At 35.9% G+C, this 19,286-nt stretch overlaps 1 protein-coding gene across 2 annotated transcripts in view; it reads right to left on the reverse strand.

Moving 5' to 3' along the window:
- The window catches only part of IFIH1 (interferon induced with helicase C domain 1), a 63,075-nt gene that overhangs the window by 23,438 nt on the left and 20,351 nt on the right, over positions 1–19,286 (reverse strand). For both annotated transcript variants that reach the window (XM_082466531.1, XM_082466532.1), the window contains exons 4-6: positions 12,999–13,103; positions 7,544–7,764; positions 10–220 (exon numbers count right to left, since the gene is read on the reverse strand). In XM_082466531.1, coding sequence (XP_082322657.1) covers positions 10–220; positions 7,544–7,764; positions 12,999–13,103 — 537 coding nt within the window. The remainder of the gene's footprint in view (positions 1–9; positions 221–7,543; positions 7,765–12,998; positions 13,104–19,286) is intronic.

Here is a 19,286-nt window from a genome sequence, read left to right on the forward strand (position 1 = left end):
TCAACCAACCTGACAACTGTACACCATCATCTTCGCCTTCTTCTAAGTTTAAAAGGGAGTTTTCAAGGATTTGAGCTGTGCTGATAATAACATCATGAGACTTGACAACTTCTGGAAATGTTATTTTCAATTGGGTATCACCACTTAATCTAGTAACATGATACCATTTCTTCAAAAATGGTTCGAACTCTTTGCGGAAGAGCTGTTCAACTAATGGTACCTTTAAAAATGCCAAAGTTAAAAAGAGAGAAAGAGCATTGTCAAACAAAAAGAGTATTGATCAAAGGCCTACTATGTGTCAAGCATTAACAGAGGTGTTTGCATTATCAGTTAATTAGGTGTAACAACCTATCCATCATTCCATTCATTCACGTGTCAATAAGCATTTATTGAATGTCTATTAGGTGTAGACATTGTGTCTGGGACACAAAGATGTTTAAATTATGGTTGACAACTGTCAGGAACTCATTCTAGCTGAGCACATGGACCAAGAATCAACAAAACAAAACAAATTATCACAACACAATGTGATCATTCTCCCATGGAAACACACAGAAAGTGACAGCAAAATGGAAGAAGCAACCGACCCTTCAAAAGAGGGGTTTAAGGAGGAATTTTAATCTGTAAACCATGGGTCAGTGAAGAGATAAACTGAAACTAAGGCTGAATAAGAAATAAATTTTGAGATTGTAAAACAGGGTCAAGCTGTAAAGGGCTATGAACACCAAGCAGAGTACTTTAAATTTTGTATAACAGTTCATAGGACCCTTATGAATTGTTCCGTAGAGTTATTTTTTGGGAATCAGGCCAGAGGCAACCTGCCTAAGCTTAGAATTGGAGGAAGCAGAAAACCAAAGGTGAAGAGGCAAGACATTGCCTAAGGGAAAGGATGGCGGTGAAGGGATGGACTGCTGGACTAGCTTTGGTGGCTGAGAAAGAACAAAATAGCAGGTTCCTTAAAAAATAAAAATTCAGTAACCATATGATTCAGCAATCCCACTCTTAGGCGTATATCTGGAAAAGATGAAAACCCTAATTTGAAAAGACACATGCACCCCAGTGTTCGTAGCAGCATTATTTACAATAGCCAAGACATGGAAGCAACCTAAATGTCCATCAGCGGATGAATGGATAAAAAAAGATTTGGTATATATACATAATGGAATATTACTCAGCCATAAAAAAGAATTAAATAATGCCACTTGCAGCAACATGGATGGACCTGGAGATTATCCTACTAAGTGAAGTAAGTCAGACAGAGAAAGACAAATAATGATATGATATCACTTATATGAGGAATCTTAAAAAATGATACAAATGAACTTATTTACAAAATAGAAATAGATTCACAGACATAGAAAACAAACTTATAGGAGTTCCCTAGTGACCTAGTGGTTAGGATTCTGGCCTTTCACTGCCATGGCCCAGGTTCAATCCCTGCTTGGGGAACTGAGATCCCACAAGCTGCGTGGTGCAGTCAAAAAGAAAAAAAAAAAAAGAAAAAAAAAACAAACTTATGATTACCAAAGGGGAAAGGCAGGGTAGGGATAAATTGGGAATTTGGGATTAACAGATACACACTACTATATATAAAATAGATAAATAATAAGGACCTACTGTATAGAACAGGGAACTATGTTCAATATCTTGTAATAACCTATAGCAGAAAAGAATCAGAAAAAGAGTATATATAATATATATATATATAAAACTGAAGCACTGTGTTGTACACCTGAAACACTGTAAATCAATTATACTTCAATTAAAAAACAAAACAAAAACAAAAACACCAAATCAATGAAAACGCTTTCGGAGAGGCTGTCCAGTGAGTGCGTTGGCACTGAGGTGACTCCACCTGATTGGTGGGTGACTCACAGTATTTTCACATTCGCTAACAGCTCAAAATGCAAATCTCCCTGAAGACCCTGACCTGCAGGACCATCGCCCTGGAGGAGGAACTCAGTGATATCGTGGAGAATATAAGTGAAAGCTAAAATCCAGAATAAAGAAGGCATCCCCCCCTGGCCAGCAGAGCTCATCTCTACAGGCAAGCAGATGGAAGATGGCCTCACTCTATCTGACTACAACTTCCAGAAAACATTGTGCTTGCACCTGCTCCTCTGTCGGAGGGGTGGCTCTCAGTTCTTCAGTCTTTCATTCACAATGCCCAAATGATGGCATTACTCTTCGTTCTACCCCAATTTACATTTAGAAATTACCAGCTTCGGTAATAGCTGAACCTGTTCAAAGTGTTAATAAAGGTTTTGTTGCATGTAGAGAAAAAAAGAGCTGACTCTCTGTATGTTGTAGTGCCTGCTGAAGGTGGTTGAGTTGACACCTCAAGGCTACACAGCACTAGTCGTTCAGAATAGCTCCTATACTGGGGAAAGGAATAACCAGGCCATCTTGAAGGTCATATCCTAGGAGAATTTGTACAGTGGAAGCCCAGGAGTGTACAGTGTGGCAAATAGAGTTGGCAGGAAGAGTTTCAAGGGCAAACATCAAAGAATGTGCATTATACTCCTCATAATTTAATTACCTGATAATGTGATCAGTGGTTATCTTTCCACTGGTCTGCAAGGTATGCATTATTCTTTTTTTTTTCTTTTTAACTTGAGATGAACTCCACTTATGTGAAAAATAAGGGCTGGCTGATCCTCCTGGCTGGAGAGAACCGTGTAGGAAGAACACGTCTTTGTATTATTATTTAGTAGAAATGGTGAGGGCTTCTAAGAGTGAATGTGGAGGGGAGAAGGGGTTAAATGGAATCCATGAATTCCAAGGAAACAAAGTGAATCAATAACCAAGTTTGGCAAGTGAAAGAGCATAACACAGGTAGAAAGAGAAATTTTCAGTTAGTGGTTCCCGCCTACCCACCCGTCTCCAACCCCAAAGTGAAGTCTCTGGCCTACTTGCCACAAAATCAATTCAGAGATTTGGAAAATACAGACTCCTGAGCCCCACACCCAAGAACTACTTAATCTAGGGACCGACCATCTCTGGGGACTGAGTCTTGAAGCTTGTGCTTCTTTTTTTTTTTTTTTTTAATTAATTAATTTATTTATTTTTGGCTGCATTAGGTCCTCGTTGCTGCGCGTGGGCTTTCTCTAGTTGCGGCGAGCGGGGGCTACTCCTCTTTGCGGTGCGCAGACTTCTCATTGCGGTGGCTTCTCTTGTTGCAGAGCATGGCCTCTAGGTGCACGGGCTTCAGTAGGTGTGGCTTGCGGGCTCTAGAGCACAGGCTCAGTAGTTGTGGAGCGTGGCTTAGTTGCTCCGCGGCATGTGGGCTTTTCCCGGACTAGGACTCGAACCCGTGTCCGCTGCATTGGCAGGTGGATTCTTAACCACTGAGCCACCAGGGAAGTGGAAGTTTGCACTTTTATGAAGCTTCCAATATGACATTTAGGTCTTTTTAAAATTTGAGAACCACAGCTCTTCTCTTTCTTCCACAAAGTCATTTCCAATTCACTTTTCTAGAACTATTCTTTTCCTTCTACTTATACAAGAAAGAGGAAATAATCCAGCTCTTCTCTTTCTTCCACAAAGTCATTTCCAATTCACTTTTCTAGAACTATTGTTTTCCTTCTACTTATACAAGAAAGAGGAAATAATCTAAGAAGGAAGTCAGCAAAAGAGATTCTGGGGAAGAGAAGGAAAATTAAATTTAGTGGAGATAGCATGCTCCAGAGGAGAGAAAGTGAGCTCTGAAAACAACTGCTCCAACTACTTGCTTATTGTGTGACCTTGGACAAAGCTCTTAATCATCTCGATTTCCACATTAATAAAGTCAGGAAAATATTAACCTGTGGTGGAATTATTATGAAAATTAAATGAAATAGACACTGACATATTGCCAGTACTCAGAAAACTTCCCTGGTATTTCACCATCCTTTTATTCTAGCAGTGGAGAATGACAGAAGGGAGGACCAGTTCACTTCAGAAGAAAAGCGTTCAAGTCTCAGCTCTGCTGCTTATTGGCTGGATGACCCCTGACAGGCCAATTAAAGCCTCAAAACCTCTGTTTCCTGATTGGTAAAATGGAGATAATTATGGTTACTTCAAAGAATAGCTGTGTGGTTTTAATTAGATAATATAAAGTGTAATACAATATTTATTATTATATTAATACATATCTCTCATTTCCTAGACTGTAGATTCCTTGAGGGCAGGATCTGCATTTGATTTGTCTTTAAATACTCTCATGTTGTTGAATGATTTAAGAATCTCTATACTATGGAGTGGCATAAAAACCTGAGGTTCTGCCCATAAAGGGTGGGCCGAGATCTTCCAAAGAAGCAGCATCTTCTGGTCTACAGAACAAAAAGACATTGTCACAGGTGGTAGCAGGTGTTGGAAATCCTGAGACTCACTTTGGGTGGTGTTGACTTCCTACTGAAGGACACAGAGAGAGCCAGATGCAAGCCTGACATGGCTAACTGGGAGGCGTGTGGGCCTCTTGGAGCCTTTTCCTGAGGTGTGACAGAGTGCCTGCCAAGACTAATCAAACCCAACTGCTACCCACTTCTGCTGAATCATATGGGGCTGCATTATAGCATCTGAAGGAACCTGGGATTTCTCTCTCATGATGTTGAAGCCCTAGATAGGAAATAGAAAGTCTGGGAACACAGGTGGTGTTTTCATTTTTCCCTGCATCTAAAGGCGATAACTTTGGAAAGGATGGAGGGAGATAAAACTAAATGGTATTAGGAACAGGATTTCTCCTTCCTAGATCAAAGGTTATAATACCTTGCCACTGGGCCAAATACAGAATGCAGGTTATATTGACTTACTGCGCCCGAGATTACCTGACTCAATCAAAAAGAATTAAAGCTGAAATTACTTTAAAATTCAAAGAAATGGGATATTAAAGTAAACGATTATGACATAGATGGAAGATCTAGTGGAGGGATTTCTAATAATTCTTAGGGAAAAACAACAGGGAAACAGATCAGGAATTAGACCCATGTCCTTAAATGTCTACACAACAATGCAATGAATATGAGTAACCAATGAGGATAACTTAACATTTAAACATGGCTGCAAATGTGCATTTGTAAGTATCACCTCGATCCAATGGGATGAAAGATTCGCAACCAGAATACAGCACTGAGAGGATAAGGAGTTTTACAAAAAGGAAGGTGCGTGAGATGCATACAAAAACATGAGACCTGAAAAGGTCAATCAAGATGAATAATATGAAAAAAATAAATATAAGTATTTGCACTAACGCTCAAAATTAACTGCACAAAAATAACAAGAGAGGCCTAATTTAACAGATTTTCAAATGAAAAGGAGCTGAGGGTTCTTAGGTTATAGAAAACTCCAGATGAGTCTGTGGTGCCAGAACTGGTGACAAAGGCAAACCCAGTCACGGACAAAATGTCACATCTCATCTCTCCTATACTCTGCACTAAGACTATATCTATAGTATTTTGTTCTGCCCTAGACACTGTGTTTTAACAGGGTTTTAGATAATGTCTGGAAAAGTATGAGATCTCAGGATGATGAAAAGTCTGGAAACCATGTTATATGAAGAATGTATAAAGCAACTGGAAGTATTTATCCCAGGAAACTAAGAGAAAAATCACTTTAGAGTCACATGATGCAAGCCTTCCTTCTCTATGTGAAGGGCTGTCATAAGGCAGAAGAATTAAGACTCAGCTTACTCTGTATAATCACAGAGGAAAGAACACTAACCAATGAGTGTGTATTCCAGAGAAACAGATTTTGATGAATGCAGGTAGGGCTTTCCAGCAGTGACAGTTGTTCAAAGAATGGATTGAGCTGTCTTGTTAGAAGGAGGACCTCCTTGATATGAGAAGTTACTCAGCAGAGGTGAGAGAACCACTCAGCAATGGATAAAAACTGGATCTCTAAGGTGTCTTTCAACTCTAATAGTCAAAGATGCTGTGACCCGATAAGGGAAGAAAAGGAAGGAGATGAATCAAAAATAATTCATAGGTTTTGAGGCTACGTGCTTCGGAGGAGGTAATATAACCAACAGAGAGACAGACAAGTAGGTAAGGAGAGCTCTTTGGGAGAGTAGATGAAGGGAATGAGTTTGAGGAAATGGCAGAATGTTCAAATGGTATCAAGAGCATCAGCTTAAGTGGTTTCAAATCCAATTAACTTTGTTCTCTTCTCCGGACCTGGCACTTAAGACCCTGCTCACTGGTTAAGGAATTCCACTTTATTAGTTATAAAGGTGAGGAGGAAGGGATGGAAGAAAGAACTAATATTTACTGAGTCACTCTTAGGCTTTAGATAGATTATCTAATTTAAACTTCCAACCCTGTATAGGGTAGTATTCTTTTATTCACTTTACAGATGAGGAAACTAAACTAAGAGAAGTTAGTGATGTGCCCAAGATCAAATTACTGGTAGGTAGAAATTGTATTCACACCTAGATTTCTTTTATTCCAAAAGATAATATCCTTAATAAAGGAAATACATGAAAAGCCCTGGAAAAAAATTCTAACGTATCACCATTACCACACACACACACATACACAAAACCTGTTCTAATAGTGGGCATGTAAGAATAAAGGAGCAGTCTTTAGGCTTGGCATGTACATACAAAGTGCATTTGGAGCTACATGACATAAATCATTAAGATAGTGGATTCTGAGTATGTTTCTTTAGTACTGAAAAGCAGGTTGCAACTAAAACTTTCAGCATAATAGAAATCCAAAAAATAGAGGAAAGTTACATATATAGTCTATCACTATAATTTCTGTAAAGGAGTAAATGAGAATCTAGTTACCATAAGTAATGGGAAAAAAGACTGTTTCTGGTCATGGAAAAGTGTACTCAATTTTACTCCATAAAATGGTAAAGATTAATATCCCCAATTTGCAGATTTATAAATTAATAAACTCTGATGTATCTGAATAAAGCTCAGATAACTAGATTTTGTTTAAAATGAAGGAGACCCATACTTGTTTATGAAGATAGGCTTCAAAAATCCTAAGATATAAATACTAAAGAAAATCTCAGTTGCATTGAATGATATATGTATATAATTACATATATAAAATATCTGAAAATTATTTCTCTATTTAATTTGATATAAATCAACCAAATATTCACTTAATTTTCTCTTCATCTTCAAACCAAATTGCATATATTCTGAATAAAGAGCACTTGCCATTTTTGACTAAGGGTCAGTGGTTAAAGAGACTCTAGAACACAATGTTTAAGCCTAGATTCCAGGGATATTTTGAGGTCATTTATGTTCATATGCAGTGATAAATGAGTACCAGTTCACCTTAAAGAAAATCTGGGTAAAATACTCTTTATACCTCAGTTACAGCTATTTAACTTAATGTTCTGGCTTAAGAGAAAAAAAAAATCAACTTTAACGGCTAATAACTGAGATATTACAAATAGCTGGAAAAGCAAAGATTTAAAATAAATTACCTATTTTGACATTTTTCCTAATTAAACTAAATGTGTGATCCATTGTTACAAATGTCACTATACAAATGCTTCAGAAAAGTAAAATGAAAATAAACCATGTTCTATTTCTGTGCTGTTTGAATACCTTATTGACAAGGACCATAACTTTTCCAAGTTCAGATGCTTTTTTCTTCTTGTCCAAGTGATCCTTGGCAATGTAAGCGGCCACTCTGGTTTTCCCACTCCCTGTAGGGAGGCATATAATGATATTCTTCCCCTCCAAGGCTGGCTGGGCCACTTCCAGTTGGTAAGGCCTGAGATGCATTTCTGGCTCAGGGGATGCTCTCTGTACCACATTCTCTTCATCTGAAGGAGGTGAAAGGGAAGAAAAATAAGGAAATAGGCAACAAAATAACTAAGGCTAGGAGGCCTGAAACTGAACATAAATATTGTGGCTTAAATTCCCTTTCACGTGTGGTCCAAACCAAAGTTCTATTTTCTGTACCAAATGGGTGTCCGCTCTCTGCATCTGCAGGATACAACCCAAGCACTATGGAAGTGGCCTGGGGAGATGGGGGTACAGAGGGAATGAATTAACAGGATGGAGGCCTAGGAGGGGGCAACACAGAAGAGTCTTTTCACAGAGTGGGCAAAGCCAAGTGGAAATGACTGTGGTGCAGACTTGGCAGTTTATGGTTCTTAATGCATCTGACTTGCCATTTCTCTGTGGAACCATTCTGTCCCACTTTTTTCTCTTAGCCTTTCCACCAACAGATCAAGAGGAACTGGGAAAGTAGGACTCATTAGTCCTCCTTGTTCTGTATTTCCCCTCACTTTTTATTGCGAAGAAATATTAGAGCTGATGCTACTTTCCTTCATTTGAAAAACTTTACCTGACAAACCAAATACCAAAGAGCACTTCTATCTAACTATCTATCTATCTATCATCTATCTCAAATATCTAAAAATGGTTCCCCCCAAATCCCATTTTTGCCATTTAAGACAACCAGATTAAACAGAAGCAATATTTAAGGAAAAGGAAAATCTCCCGTGCTAGCCTTTAATTTTTATGTTTTCACTGAAAGATGAAAAACGATTTTGATGGTTTTAACTGAATTGTAACTAATTTTGCCATTTGGTTTTGAATGTGGTTTTTTTCACTTCTTTATAGGTATGTCTCCACGCATTCATATTTTCCTGAAACTCAAAGTACAATATATTAAAAATATTTCCAATTAACATAGATTTCTAAATTTAAAATACTGATAAAATAAGTACTAACATACATTAATTTTATAAACATTAGAATCAAATCATTATAATATATCTTGGTTTAAATATATTTTGTTTAGAAGTGACCATATTTATCTAATTAGTCAGAGGAAAAGATCTAAAAATGTATAACTTACCATGTGGAATGCAGTAAAATAGATATTACATCAATTTAAAAGCCCATCTTATGCTTTATGTAATTACAGAAAAAATGAAATGACAGCACTTATCAGTATTTCATTACACGTGAAGTAAGCGTTCTTTCTCTTATCAATGATTGCAATAAAACTAAACTAACATAATCCCATTAACTTCAAAAAAGTTGCTGATTGTTCCATTTCAGGAACTGGATGATTCTATTTAACTGGGTTTTAGCTTGTTGTTATAGCACTATCTGAACAGGTAGGAAAATTCACACCAAATACCACTTAGTAAGGGTCATCTACTAAACTGGCAGGAAATTTGCCTTCTGTATGGCTGAGTAAACACATATGCAATACATTTACATTATCATTGGCTCATCTGCTGATTCATTTACTATGACTGTCAGGAAAAACTCATTCAAGATCACCAGCTTTTAAAAACATACATTGACAAGTTTTCTTTCCATGCTTGTTTTGAACTCTATAGCAATTATAATTCATCTTTATTATATTTATGTAAGATTCAAGTTGATTTAAGAATATCATTATTTCTCTAAGTGGCTTTTATAGATTATCAAAATTCTAATATTCCACCTATATTTTGAGCATTTGCCACCTAACTTTTCCAAAAGAGCCAGAATGTTTGCAAAGGAAGATGTATTTTAAATTGTGTTTTAACACCAAGATCCAGGAATTTACTTTTGCTAAATTGCCATTTGAGGTAGGAAATTTATTAAAAGATATCAGCAAATTCTCTCTGTTTAATTTCACTCTAGGTACATTTTTTTCAAAGATTTAAGAAAATAATAAAATTCAGCTTCCCTCAAAATAGTTGCATGTACTTTTTTAATAATCACTTTCCCCTTTTGTTTTTCATGCTTACTACTACATCCTTGGGTAACAAAAATTAAAAAAAGAAACTGAGACCAATTTTCTAAGTCTCTTTTCCAGGAATCTAAAATGAAGTCAAATGAGTAAGACATCAATATCACTCATGTATATTAGATATTTGTTGTACTAATACGCTTAAGAAGAGTTAAGAGCTATCATGTTCAAAATTTAATTCTTGAACCAAATGCGTGATGTTTACTGTTACTTATCTAGTAATGTACCACTAATTCATTCCGAAGTAAACATTTACTGGGTGCCTACTAAATGCCAGGCACTCCCAAGAACACAGTCCTTATTTACAAGGACTTCAGAGGCTAGGGCACTCCACTACTGCCACTGAAAATATCTGGCTAGTGGACAGCTCAATATCTTCCATATTTTTTTGAGTCAAGTCCAGGAAACTTGATGGGTGCCCCCAAGTTTAAAAGAGAGGCACAGAGTGAATATGGAAAAATTAGAGCTGGATTCATTGTGAGGATAGCATCCAAAGAAAAAGAGCTGGGTGAGTGCTAAATATTCAGCCTGATTCTTGCCTTATCACATCCTCTGACATAGGGATGGAAGAATGTATCCACATAAGCAACGAAAAGAGAATTTTCTCTTCTCTGCCACCAGAAGGAGAGAATTGGGCTGGTATCAAGGAGCCAGGAGCCAATTTCCCTTATAAAAAAAAAAAATGTTTGGGTTTTGTTTGTTTGTTGTTTTTGGCTCTCTTTGAAAAGCAAAATCAATTAAATGCAACAACGAAAATGGTATTTAAAATATGCACAGGCTTTGAATAACATTGTGCCCATCCTCTATGACAAATATTAATCAAAGACCTTAAAATTATACTATACCATACAAATGGTCAAAAAATGAAATCAAATAGGGCCTAAATAATAACATTCTATTGGAACTACACCATGTGGCAAATTTCATTCTCACATTGATTTTGACAGCTGAGTTATTCTTGGAGAGAAAAGGTCTGTCACTGCATGTGTTTGAAATCGACAAAGTATTCCTTTACCTATAGTATATAACCTCAGAAAAATACACCATCCCAGCTGGACAAATATTAACAGATATTACCTCGAAATAGTAAGGAAATACTTTCTATATATCAGGCCAATGTGCATTGCCAAAAATATTGCCACTTTGAGAGAAGCAGTCTATCTCTCTGAGAATGAGAAACAGGAAAACAAAAAAAGCCTCCCATAGTATAATTAGAATATTTAAACTTTAAAAGGGCCACTAATTATGCTTTACTAGGGCATAATAATATTTCTAAGAAGGAACATAATGTCACGTCCATGATCCTTATGGCCCATCATGTAACCTTTGAAGGTGAACAAAGGGCATGTGGAATAAGGTCCCTTTGATGTCAACCTCAGAAGTTAAAACATAATCCCAAACACTGTAATGCTTTCAGTGATTCAATATGTGTTTAACAATTCGCAGTTTACATAAACCTGTTTTTGAGTTGATTTCCACTTCAGCCTATATCATGCACCTGAGGGAAAGGAATTTCAGAATTTTATAATTTCAGAATTTTGCTACCCACTATGCAATTTTATACCCACTAGTCTTTGTTCCTAAACACTGACCATCCAGAGCTTCAGTGAGTGCCCTTTAAAAATGTGTTTGTCTTCAAATGTATTTGCCTTTGAAAATGTATTTGCTTTTTAAAAGTAGGTTGCATTCAGATTTATCATGTCTTTCATGCCACATTGAAGACTGAAAATCAGTAAATAGTTACATTTGCTAACAGCTCTAAACTGACAAAATGCCCGGCACATAGAGAATATCCATTAAATATTTATTAAATGAATGAATATTGTTGAAAAGCCCTTACTTAGACAAACAAAAATTAGGATGAGGCCCACAAGCTTAAAGCAACCATAAAGATGTTAAATATTAGCTAGAGTATATTTTGAGTTCTAGCATCAATAGCATTTAATAAAAATGTTAAATATTAAATTTAACAGTTGTATAACAAGCATAGAAAAAACAAATACAATCCACAGAAATATGCACATGGCAAGAACTTAATAAACACTGACTAAATTGAACAGAAAATTAATTAACCCTTTTTAATTAACATTAAAGTTATGACTGACATTTGGTGAATTGTGTTTCCTCAGACCAACTTGTTCTAAGAGATTCAGGGGTGTTACTAAGAGAAAAGGGCATTTAAATATAAGAGGTGGTACATTCCAATTGGGAAAGCTTTTAGGGCAGATGGCCATCTTTATGTAAACTGTTTTGCCCCTTTAGGCCTATTGTAGATGTAAATTTCTAGAATCCTTCTGACAATGCAGGATAATCTAAAGTGCACAATATTTTCTCCGTGTGTTCTACAACTCAGTCACAGAACGAATGAAGAATGAAGTAATTTGTTCTTAATTTGCCGTTTTGCTGCTGCCTCTTAGCTGGCCACATTGCAAAACATTGTTTTTTGTTTGTGCTAATTTGTTAAGTTTAATTATAAAATATTTCAAACATATAGCCAAATGTTAGAAAGTTGTGTAACAGATATCCAAGGACCCATCATCCATTCTTAAAAGATGTTAACATTTTACCTCAGTAATAATAATGGAAGTGCACATTCAAAGAACAGAAAGGAGAGATTTGAAATCAATCAGACTGACAAAAGTTAGGGAGTCTGATAACAGGAAGTTTTGCTAAAGTGTGGGGATTGGGAAGAGGCACTCTTATTTATTGCTGGTGGGATATTCAACTGATACGAAGAACAATTTGGGAAATACCTAGTAAATTTCTCATTTAGTGATGAAAATATTTTGCAAACTCAATTAAAGAGGTGTTTATACAAATTGAAATTCTTTTAACTATATCTGTAAATTCTAGCTCTTCTTTTAAGAAGGACTCATTATATGCCATTAACTACAGTCATACTCATCTTATTGATAGTATTTTTTATTTATAATGTATTTTAATTTTAAAAAATCAGGGGTTGGAAAAAAACGTACAAAATTGAGTACATAATTTGAAAGCAGTCAGATTAATTGAAACAGATCATGTAAATAACATAGATTACATGATTCTATGGAACGTGGCATATGCCAGACCAAAAAGCTATGTGCTGGATCAAAATTAGAGAGCTTGATTCTAAGACTTTTGTAAGTTGTACTTTTAAAGAAAGTGAATGGCAAAGTTCCAAAACTACTTCAACTGCAGAAAAGAATTGCTTTCATTGCATAAATACATTAGGGAGGGTATGAACAGCCCCCATGCTTCCACTATATGGTGTCTTATTTCACACTTTTTAAGGTTTACACAACAGTTAGGCAGTACCTGAATCACTTCCCATGGTGCCTGAATCACTGCCCATGTTGCTGTTATGTCCAAGACTTTCATCTAAGCAGCTGACACTTCCTTCTGCCAAACTTGTGTCTGATTCTGCAAAGGAAAACATTTTAAAATATTTTTAAAATATTTCTGAGAATAAACGTATTTTAACTGCACACCTCTACAGCACACAGTACATACAGTTCAATGCAAGAGGAGAAAGCACACCCAGACGACTACGAATAAAAGGTAAGAGTTTCTGGCAAGCGACGTTTAAAAACTCCACCATAGATGAGCAGCTGTCGGGGACTGAATCAAATACATGTATCTACCTACTTAAAGTACCATTCATCCAATATGAGAGGTCATGCAAATTTGTAAGGGTTTATGACTTTTGTCATCCCCCTATGTGTAAATTTTGTCCAAAAAAAGAAGATCTAGGCCTGATAATGTCATTTAAACAAAAGTACTATATAGAAACCATTGAGTCATTTTCACGTAAAACGGTAGAGAATTAATAAATTATAGAAAAAATTAATGAATTAATGAAGTACATGGTTCTACTGATAGGTTATGAAAATAGCAGTTCAGTGATACACATAACTTTAAAATCTCACAAAGAATTTACTCAGGAAGAATATCATGAAAGCCTGGCATTGCAGTGGCACTGGGAGCTTACGTGAAGTTGGAAATAATTTTTTTTCTTTACTGTACTTAAACTAAGCTTCCATCAAAGAATTACAATTAATATGAGGGGCAAGGGTACGTCTTTCACTTATTAATCCTGATTTTTTCTTTTCAGTACTCAGTATCAATTCCTTTTGAAAACCTTCCTTCCCTCAAGGGAAAACTTCCCTCCTTACAGTTTATTTCCAAGGATTTATGCAATCCCACCCGCAAGGATCAGAACTACTGCTAAACTGGTAAAAATAAATGAAAGATGGTTACAGATGTTGGTTTTGGAATTAGAAAGACTTGTGAAATTTGCTGTTGGCAATGCTGTGAGCCTAACTTCCTTCCCCTTATTTAAAATGGGGCCAGTAGAGGCACAAGCTATTATAAAATAGCTTATTACAAAATAAGCTACGGGATATATTGTACAACATAGGGGATATAGCCAATAGTTTACAATAACTATAAACAGAGTATAACCTTTAAACATTGTGTACTCCTGTAACCTATATAAATATTGTGCATCAACTATACTTCAATAAAATAAATATAAATGAATAAAATAAAAAATAAAATGGAGCTAGCACAATTTATCTCACAGGATTTGACAACCATGGAGTAGTATTAGGTACAACAAGCTCTTTGCACTTTAATTGCTGGTGATTGGAAAATGAAATAAAATTCAAGTAGTTGGTGGATTACTAGGGCAAGATGTCATTTAAAAATCTCTTGGGAATTCCCTGGCTGTCCAGTGGTTAGGACTCCGTGCTTTCACTGCCGGGGCCTGGGTTCAATCCCTGGTTGGGGAACTAAGATCCTGCAAGGCATGCGGCGTGGCTTAAATAAATAAATAAATAAATAAAATATCTTTACAATTAATAATATTTCATAATATTTATACGTGTTAGATAATTCTTATTTTATGCTAAAGCTTCCAAATGCACTAAATAAATTATATTAAAGAAGGCTTAAGCTATGTAAAACTAGTCTGAGTGTCACATATTTAAATGGGAAATAGAAATGGGTGCAAAACAGACAGATAGTATGTTACCAATAAAATGTCTCTGGAAAGGGACAACATACAACTCCTTAAAACTACAAGTATCTTCTTTTTCTTTAACTGGTTATTTCTTTTTTTAAGTCAGGTATGTTGAGGTACAATTTCCATACTGTAAAACATCACTCTTTTTAGGTGGATAGTTCGATGAGTTGACAAATGTATAGTTTTGTAACCACCATCACTATCAAGATTTTTCCATCACCTCAAAATCCCCTCAGGCCCCTTTGTTGTCACTGCCCTCCTGCGGTCCCCTGGCAATCACTGATTTGGTTCCTGTTCCTAGAGTTTTGCCTTTTCCAGAATGTCATATTAATGAATTCAGGCACTATGTAGCCTTTATGTTTGGCTTTGTTAACTTAGCATAAAACATTCAAGATGCAGTCACGTTGCTGTTTATATCAGTAATTTGTTCCTTTTTATTGCCGACTACTATTCCATTGCGCATCTGTGACGTGTGTCTGTGACATCTCCCTTCCAACTTGGATAAGCCCATTTAGCTTGGGAAATATAGTGGAATCACAGCCAATGCCAATTAAATATGTAAGATAGCTTTCTTAAAAGTTAAAAGAAAGCTTATAAGAAATTTGTAAAAAATAAAATTGTCAGTGGACTTACATACTGTTTAAGTATATTAGCACAACACAAATGTACTCATGTGAAAATACTGTGCTTATCAGTTGTCGTAGATTAGCTTCGAAACTCAGATTTGAGGAATCCCTTATGATCACACGGGAAAGCCTGTATATCTCACTGAGAGATTTTAAATATGGCACTTTGCAATTCCCAGAGGTATGCCTTGTTAGGAACTCAGAGGCGAGTGTGGGATAGAACTGTCAAGTAGGAGAGCGTTTTGGGCAGATGTACTGATGAAAAGAGAATATGAGTTGTAAGGAAAAGGCAAGGTGTAAAATGAGATGGGGAAAATGTCACTGCAAGGATAATTCTAGATCTAGAAAGAGAGACCAAGATTTTTAAGGCAAAAAAAGTGAATTTTGACATGCTTTTCACTTGTTTTAAATGTGGTTTTGAGAACTGAAGACAATGCCAAAAACACTGAAAAACACTAACAACTATTATCTAAAACTGAACACTGTATCTTTAAGTTTTCCACTAAGTATAATCCAGATGGAAATTATACTTGATTTTCATTTCATTTTCTAATCACTAGCAGTTAAACCACTATCTTAGACCTCCTCTGTGTATATGTAAAGTCAGGATTTTCCCCAGGCTTTGTTCCAACGTACATAAGGTTTTGGAGAGCTGCTTAATGCAATGTGCATGAATAATTTATGAATATTAAAGAAAGTTACTACCGAAAGAGGGTATTATTAATTAAGTTCATTATCTGGATTATTTTGATTTAGCAAACAAATCTGCAGTGTGTCAGAGGACACTGAGCTCAGTGCTTTCACAGATGTAATGTAAGTGATATTTTAAGCTCTCAACATCCTATGTGGTCGATACCTATTATCACCTCAGTTTCATAGGTGAGAAACCAAGTCTCAGAGAGGTTAAATGATTTATCCAGATCACACAGCTAGAATGGAGCAGAGCTGGGAGTCTCATTTTCTGAATCCAAGTCTAACATTCCAGTGCTTTTTTTTTTTTTTTTCTAAGCAACTTAATAAAGTTTATTTTCAAAGTAATAAATGAAAACTTTTCATGGTTAAGATGAGCAACTCCAGTTTTTCTCTTCCTGTGACTCCTGAGGTTTGTTTTTTTAATGATGCTTATTGGAGTATAATTGCTTCACAATACTGTGTTAGTTTCTGTTGCACAATAAAGCGAATCAGCCACGTGCATACACATGTCCCCATATCCCCTCCCTCTTGAGCCTCCCTCCCATCCTCCCTATCCCACCCCTCTAGGTCATTGCAAAGCACTGAGCCGATCTCCCTGTGCTATGCTGCTGCTTCCCACCAGCCAACTATTTTACATCCGGCAGTGTATATATGTCGATGCTACTCTCACTTCGCCCCAGCTTCGCCCTCTCACCCCACGTCATCAAGTCCATTCTCTATGCCTACCTCTTTATTCCTGCCCTGCAACTAGAGGCCAAGAGGCATATGAAAAGATGCTCAACATCACTAATCATTAGAGAAATGCAAATCAAAACTACAATGAGGTATCACCTCACGCCAGTTAGAATGGCCATTATCAAAAAATCTAGAAACAATAAATGCTGGAAAGGGTGTGGTGAAAAGGGAACCCTCCTGCACTGTTGGTGGGAATGTAAGTTGATACAACCACTATGGAAAACAGTATGGAGTTTCCTTAAAAAACTAAAACTAGAACTACCATACGACCCAGTAATCCCACTACTGGGCATATACCCTGAGAAAACCATAATTCAAGAAGAGTCATGTACCACAATGTTCATTGCAGCTCTATTTACAATAGCCAGGACATGGAACCAACCTAAATGTCCATCAACAGATGAATGGATAAAGAAGATGTGGCACATATATACAATGGAATATTACTCAGCCATAAAAAGAAATGAAATTCCAGTGCTTTTTGCCCAATGCCTAGCATGGCTGATGATCATTGTAAAGCTTTGTGAACAAGCAAACAGTACTGCATCCATAGTGTTAAGTGAAATGAAAGTTGTATTTTTTTTAAGTTTTCATTGTAATGTCAAGTTTTCTATCAATCTTGAAGTAGCTTATCTTTCCTGGAAAAAAGTTAGAGATTATTTTATTTTGCTAATTAACATCTCTGATTTCACCCACAAACTTTCATTTACTTTACTTTTAAACATCCACACTTTTTTAAAAAAACTTTTATTTTATATTGGAGTATAGTTGATTAAACATCCGCACTAAGTTTTAAACTTTTTTCTGCACACAAATAAAAGAAGAGCATGTCTATCCTTCTTAAAAATTAAAACTAAAATTAATTAAAATTAATTGCAATAATTCGGCTAGAGATCATTATGAAAATGAAAGTGAGCATATAGAGGTCTATTTCTTTGTCATTTTAAGGATATATAAATCTCCAGTTTCTCAACACAAAAATAATTTTGTTTCCTTAGCAGCAAATTCTTATGCATTTGATATATTTTTTTGATTTCATAGAAATAGAAGTACTAAAGGAAATAACTCTAATAATTAAAGAAAATATATTGTCTCTCCCATAACATTGAGAATGCCTTTCCCAGAGATTTTCTTCCTGCATTCACCTAAAGAAATCATGTTACACACACACACACACACACACACACACACACACACACACACACACACCCCAAAAAGCCAGATCAAAAAAGTGTTATGTGATGACAAAATTAAACCAACCTATTGAGTTTATAAGCCAAGAATTCCTACAATTGATTATATAGGATTATCATGTTTCATTCTTTGTATCAATATTTTTCACAGTATCAATCTGGACTTATGTCCTAATGAATAGTCATGTGTCTGTGATTTTAAAATAGATCAGAGACTGGGTGTTCCCATGAAAAGAACATGTGCTGTGGAGTCAAACAGATCAGTCTCCAGATCTGAGCTCAGCCACTGCTAACAAGTGACTTAATCTTTAAAAATTTAAAAAATATAGATACTAGTTTCTACTTTCTCCTTTATCGTGAGAATGATTCTGTTAGATCAAGGAAATAAATCTTTAAGAGAAACAAATTTTAAATTCTCATGAAGTTGCTGTTTAAATGAGCTTTGAATATTAGAGTTAGATTACATAATAAGTTTAGTTAACTTTTAGATAGGTGTCATTTCCTCTAGGAAAAATATCAAAGCTAGCTATGAAACAGATTAGAAAACACTGGTGATTTCTGTTAAAGAAAAGCAGTTATTCCTATCAAAATCTATTGGAATGAAGAAAAACAATACTCATCCAGTTAAAAGATAGGATTTCTAGAATAATTTTGTAAACAACACAATACAGAACAGCTTTGCTTACAATAATAGTGTCTAAGACCAGTCCATAAGCCATGGAAAAAAACTGCCTCATTTTATAATCACATCTTGAATAGTTTACTAATATGGCAGAAATATTAACTTGAATCTGAGAAATTTTATATTTAACATCTTCTGGAACTTTAAATACTTTAAAATATTTTTAAACCATTTAGAAGCCAAAGAAAATTGAAATTAAAAAATTTCAATTGAAAAAAACCTCTTCCTTGAAAGCCTTTTTAGATCTATTCCAATGTAAAGTCTGCCCTCTGCTGGAGAAATGCTATTATAACAATTAGTTGATAAGTATATTGTTTATTCAGCCCAAGAACTGAGTGAGTTTCATTAGATAAGATACAAATTGGTTCTTCTACCCCTACCAGGTAGTGTCCCTCCTATTTTCAGCCTAAGATGCATGTCTAACTCCACAAAAGATTTCTCCTCTTACCCCTCGCCTCAGGCTGTCAGTCTCTTTGCTGGAAAATTGTTTTGCATTACATTAGGAAGGGGGCCAAGCCTCTGTGCTACTGAGAAAGAAGAAGGGCACCAACAGATCCATTCTCCTGAGAGGTAGTGCTTACAGGGTCTGCAAATAGTCTACTTTCACTTGCCAGATAATGGTATATTTATTCTAGTTCTGACCTCGTGACG

The sequence above is a fragment of the Balaenoptera physalus genome (assembly GCF_965194825.1).
Source record: "Balaenoptera physalus genome assembly, chromosome: 6".
NCBI lineage: Eukaryota > Metazoa > Chordata > Mammalia > Artiodactyla > Balaenopteridae > Balaenoptera > Balaenoptera physalus.